The sequence below is a fragment of the Octopus bimaculoides genome, unplaced genomic scaffold (genome assembly GCF_001194135.2).
Source record: "Octopus bimaculoides isolate UCB-OBI-ISO-001 unplaced genomic scaffold, ASM119413v2 Scaffold_24780, whole genome shotgun sequence".
Lineage (NCBI taxonomy): Eukaryota > Metazoa > Mollusca > Cephalopoda > Octopoda > Octopodidae > Octopus > Octopus bimaculoides.
Window position 1 is genome coordinate 7,430 of NW_026366838.1, and position 5,844 is coordinate 13,273.

The 5,844-nt window shown below is 31.0% G+C and overlaps 1 protein-coding gene across 1 annotated transcript; it reads left to right on the top strand.

The window, feature by feature from the left end:
* The first annotated feature begins 410 nt into the window (after positions 1-410).
* On the top strand, positions 411-4,416 carry LOC106867163 (zinc finger protein OZF). Its single transcript, XM_014918322.2, has one exon. It carries the CDS (start codon positions 924-926, stop codon positions 2,283-2,285), a length of 1,362 nt encoding a protein of 453 aa, XP_014773808.1. The 5' UTR covers positions 411-923; the 3' UTR covers positions 2,286-4,416.
* The last annotated feature ends 1,428 nt before the right edge of the window (positions 4,417-5,844 follow it).

Below are 5,844 nucleotides of genomic sequence, written 5' to 3' on the forward strand. Positions count from 1 at the left end.
AGAGGATCCCACAGGTAGCCAAATTATGAAAATGTAAAATGCACTAAAATTATTGTATACACAGACATTTATTGTCAAAATTTCCTGTCTGTGGTTGTTGCATATAACAATTTATATAGAAATATAAACAAGGGAAAAAAACCCAAAAAAACTATGCATTTTGACCTATTACATGTTTCTTTTATTTCAATATTGTTTCACCTTCGTTTACTTTTCTTTGATAAGAATATACGGTAAATTTTCAGATTAACACCCGCACGATTTTCACTCGGGTGTTAGGGTTAGGGTCTTAGGATTAGGGTTGTAGGGTTAAGGTTAGGGTTAGAGTTTTAGGGTTAGGGTTTTAGCGTGCGGTTGTTAATCTGAAAATTTACCGAATATACTTGTATTTCAATGAAAAACAGTATTACTTATTCCGAGCACATAACAACTGGTCATGCTGTGATATATTTATAAATATTCATCTTGGATTACATCGTCGAATGTGCCGTGCCCTTCACGGTATGACTTGAGGCTATTTAGCTATTTCAATCAGTTCGAGCGACCATGTAAAAGGTCTTTCCTTCATACGTGTAAGTTATTTGCTATGTGATAAAATAAGTACCAGTGGAGCACTGGTGTTGATATAATGGATTAGCCCCCTCCCCTAAAACTTAAGGCTTTGTGCCAACACTAGTTCGGAAACAAGTTAGTTGTTCTGAACGTACTAAATTATGTTGGAGACTTCTAGCCTATGTCACCGGTAATTTAGTCAAGGGAACATTTATCAACAACACCGTCGGAATTTGATTGTCGTGACTTTACCTTACTTAAATATGTTATGTAAATAATAAGAGATCCATGTTATAAAGGTAAGAAATTATATGATAATAGATTATACTGACAGCTAATTCTAAACTTTAAAGAGTTCCTCGAAAATTAATATGGAGAACATTAATCTCTTGGACGCTTCCAACACTTCAGTTTTTACTAATACAGACTCAGTTACGGAAAAGCGAACACCGAAGAAAAATCATACCAGAAAAAATTATACGGAGACTAACAGTAGTGAAACGCCTTTATGTACTGAAACATTTACTAAACAAGCATCAACGGAGAGGAATATACCGGAATATTGCTGTGAGCTTTGTAAGAAGACCATTTCTACAGGATATGAAGTTTTCACGGACGAACATACAGATAATAGAGAAAAACGCTTGTATTGCGAAATATGTGGAAAATATTTTGTTTCTAACATTATAATACACAAAAAAGCGAACACCGAAGACAAATCATACCAGTGTAAAATATGTGAGAAATCTTTTATTACTAATTCGAATCTTGTTATTCATTTACGTAGTCACACAGGAGAAAAACCTTATCATTGTGATATCTGTGGCAAATCATTTTCTTTTACCACTAGCCTTATAGTTCATAAACGTAGCCATACTGGAGAAAAGCCTTATCATTGTGAGGTATGTGGTAAGTCTTTCGTCACTAATGGTTGTTTGGTGCGACATAAAAGAATACACAGTGGAGAAAAACCGTATCACTGCGAAACGTGTGGAAAATGTTTCATTGAAAATTCTAAGCTTACAATACACAAACGTAGTCACACTGGAGAACAACCGTTCCAGTGTGAAATGTGTGGGAAATACTTTGTGTCCAGTAGTAATTTAATAACACACAAAAGAATACATACTGGAGAAAAACGTCATTGCTGTAAAATTTGTGGGAAATCTTTTGTCAATAAAAGCGATTTAAACAGACACGAAAGAATACACACAGGAGAAAACCAGTTTCACTGTGAAATATGCGGGAAATCTTTCATCGAAAATTCTAAACTTACCATTCACAAACGTAGACACACTGGAGAAAAACCTTATTGCTGTGATATCTGTGGGAAGTCTTTTGTCGGTAAAAGTGATCTAAAAAGTCACGAACGCGTACATAGTGGAGAAAAACCTTACTGTTGTGACGTTTGTGGGAAGTCTTTTATCCATAATAGTAAACTAACAACACACAGAAGGATACATACAGGGGAAAAACCTTATCTCTGTAGAATATGTGGAAAATCGTTCTCTGATAATTCTAATTATGTAGTTCATAAACGTAGTCACATTGGAGGAAAGTCTTTCCACTGTGAAATATGCGGAAAATCTTTTGTTAATAATTCGAATCTTGTTATCCATGTACGTAGTCACACTGGAGAGAAACCCTATCACTGTGAGATATGTGAGAAATCGTTTATCACTAACCGCCTCTTGAAAACCCACAGAGAGACACACATTTGTGAGAAGACTTAAATTTGAAAGCTGAGAAATCTCTCTGCAGATTTAAACTTATAGTCAGTCCATCAACAACTGTATACAGAACATTTATTTTGGTGAAATTTGTGGCGAATCAATTATCACTAACTACCTCTTAAAAGCACACAGACAAACCCACATTGGAGAGAAGACTTTTAAATCAGAAATGTGAGAAATCCTGCAGATTTAAAATTAAAGTCAATCCATCAACAACTGTATAGAGAACATTTATTTTGGTGATATATGTAGGGAATCATTTCTCATTAACTGCCCCAGAAGACTTTCAAATCTGAAATGTGAGAAATCCTTCTATAGATTTAGACTTATAGTCAAGTCCATCAACAACTATATAGAGACTATTTTTAAACTCTCATTTTGTAGTCCTCAAATGTGTCCTCTTTTGAGAGAAAGCCTTTCACTGAAATGTTTAGGAAATTTCTTTATTTGTGAATAATAAACTTATAGTTAATGACCAAATATACACTAAACAAAGAATGCTAGATCAGTGTGATATATGTATACAATCATTCAGTAGGAACTAAATCTGTATTGGTAAGGAACCAGAGGACAAAATTATTATGGGAATTATGTGGTAATTGCTTTCTAAGTTGTTTTGGAATCACCTTTTACACTTAGAAGAAGAGAGAAAGAGCTATTCATTGTTTAAATTTTGTTAGACAAACACAATCTCATTAAATATATGATAGAAAGCAGATGTGAAATTTATGTTAAATCTTACCATTGAAATTTGTGACTAATTATACATATTTATATGTAAATAAAAATCTTTTAAATTTTATATTATAAACTTTAAAACTACATTTGTAGGAATATGTCATTTTTTAAAATCGAATAACCTCTGAAAATGCTATTTATGACAAAATAGTTTCTGTACATTACTCAAAGTGAAAGACAATGGCTTCAACATCTTAGACTTAACTCATTAGCATTTAAAAGCAACTCTAAAACATTCAACCTGTTTTATGTTCAAACCTGCGATCTGGATTATCACACCTATAATGTCATTGTAGAAATACATAATCTTATTGAAATCTTGAAGCTACAAGATAATACATGATTAATTCAAAAGAATGGGAATCAATAAGCATTACATTTGACAGAATAGTTTGGATGTTAAAAGGTTAAGTTAGAGCATTTCAATAGTTTGGTTTTTGTGATAGTTTCCTTACTGCTTCATTAATTGGATAGAATTCTGCATGTTGGTGGACAGTTTATATTTTCAATCTTTGGTGGTTTATCACGACAGCCATGGTTGGATGTTGGTTGCCTAGCACCATATTTTTGTATATTTGTTGCTGTTCTTAAACATCAAGTCAATTATTATTTTGAACAAATATTGCACTATCATTCAACTATGGTAGTAGTTGAATAATATTCTTCAGGCTGCAATTTACTCACACGCAGTACCTTTCAGACTTTGTCGGTAATTCAGTTCTTAATCAAATTGAAAACTGTTAACATTTTTGAAGAGGATTGGTCCCTAACTACATTTTAGCATTAAAAAAATTGAGATTTGGTCCAGTAGAAAAAAAGTTTACATCAAAATTTGTGGCAATGTTGTACGAGAGTAAGTTTAGATCCAAATAACTTTTTTTTATTTCAAAAGCAAAATATATTTATCTTAGCTTCAATGATAGAAAAAAGCATGAAGAATTTCATAGTTTTGGTCCCATGCAACAAAAATTTGTGAGGTAAAATATGAAAAAAATACATGTAAGGCAAAAAATTGGATTTAAGTATAGTTAACTTTTTTTTTATTTTAAGGAATTTCATAGTACCAATCTCATGCAATGAAGTTTTAAAAGAAAAAAGTTATGAGTGTTTGTTTCTCAAATTTGAGGGTGATAATATAATTCTATACTTTTTATGAATATAGTTCTATAAGGAGACTTTTAATATATGTGATGGCATCATTGAGGTAAGGAAAAAAATTATCAATGACACCGCTAATTTGCAATTGAGTTTATTTACGTCATCTGTATTAAAAATTAAAATATTATTTAGAAATTTATTATTCAATTTTCAATAAGGTAAAATCTTAAATTATTAATTGACACATTATTAATTAGCATAATAGCATAGCCTGGAAAAGTACAGGACAAGTTATTACACTTGGAAAAGTTCAGGACAAGTTATGACATCTGGTAAAGTACAGAACAAGAACATTTTTACTTAAAATGTTGCAACTAAGGACAAAATTTGAATATTAAAAATCATTTGGTTTTAATTTACAAAGTAACATTATAATTTTAAAAAAGTACCATCTTTTTGTTAAAATATTGACACTAGAATACTTGAAAAATGATAGCCAGAAGTACCACTATAGCTAAAGTAGAATAGTATATATGGTAGGCAAATTCATTATGTAAAAAAAATAGGCATTGGGTCAAGACTAAAAATGTGAAGACTTAGCAATAACTTAAGCTATAACTAAAGCAAATTTTACTGTGAATTTGTTGTTATAGGTAGATTTTACTGTAACATATAACTAATTTTTGTATTATTCTATTTATTGTACTAATTATGTACTACTATTATTTTTATAACCTATTTTCAAATTTCTAATTATTAATTAACTCGCTGACCCCGTGCCATCAAAAATGATGGCTAATTGTAGTATTTCATATATAAATAAGGTACCTAATAATCACAGATACAAACATTCACACACTTCCCTTGTACATGCACACACATACATATACTCAAACAGTGTTGAAATGCTGTTTGATTTTTCTTTTCAGCATTGAACATTCACCATCCCATTTCCATTGCACACACACAAACATTCACATACCTCCCTTTTACATACACACACATATACTCACACAGCATTGAAACACTGATTTTTTTTTTCCACCCCTTCCTTTGTTATTCATCTATCACCCCTTCCTTTCTCATTCATATGTTGTGATGAAGAAAAACAGAAGATACACAACATGCTCTTTTCCATTTCCTTTCTCTCATTGCTATTACTTTCTCTCACTCTCTCTCAGTCAGGGCTATTACTCTCACTACTTCTCCTTCACTGAATTACTATTTTCTCTCTCCCTTCAGTTTCTCCTACTCTTTCTCCTCCATGATTTTGAACAAACACACACACACGCATATATATATATATATATATATATATATATATATACAAATATATAAAAACACTATGCCCATTAGGAGATAATTAGAAAAATGAATTTTTTTAAAGTACAAAAAATATTTTGAGTTATTTTTAATTCTTAATAGAAGTAACAACTAATGACAAATAGAAGTGAAAACTTTTAATAAAATTTTTAGTTTTAATAAAACCTGATATTTTCTAAATCTAAATATTTTATTTGAAATCTTATCCTTAACTGCAATATTTTAAGTCGAAATGTTCTTTATATTATTTACATTTGACGGATATTTGTCCTCATTTTGTTTGTTGTTAACATGTTTTGGCTGATATACCCTCCAGCCTTCATCAGGTGTCTTGGGGAAATTTCGAACCTGGGTTCTCATTCCTAAGGTATTTTTTGATGCTATTATTATTATTATTAGT

Coding starts and splice junctions, on each gene's coding strand:
- LOC106867163 (XM_014918322.2), top strand. CDS start 924: ATGGAGAACATTAATCTCTTGGACGCTTCCAACACTTCAGTTTTTACT.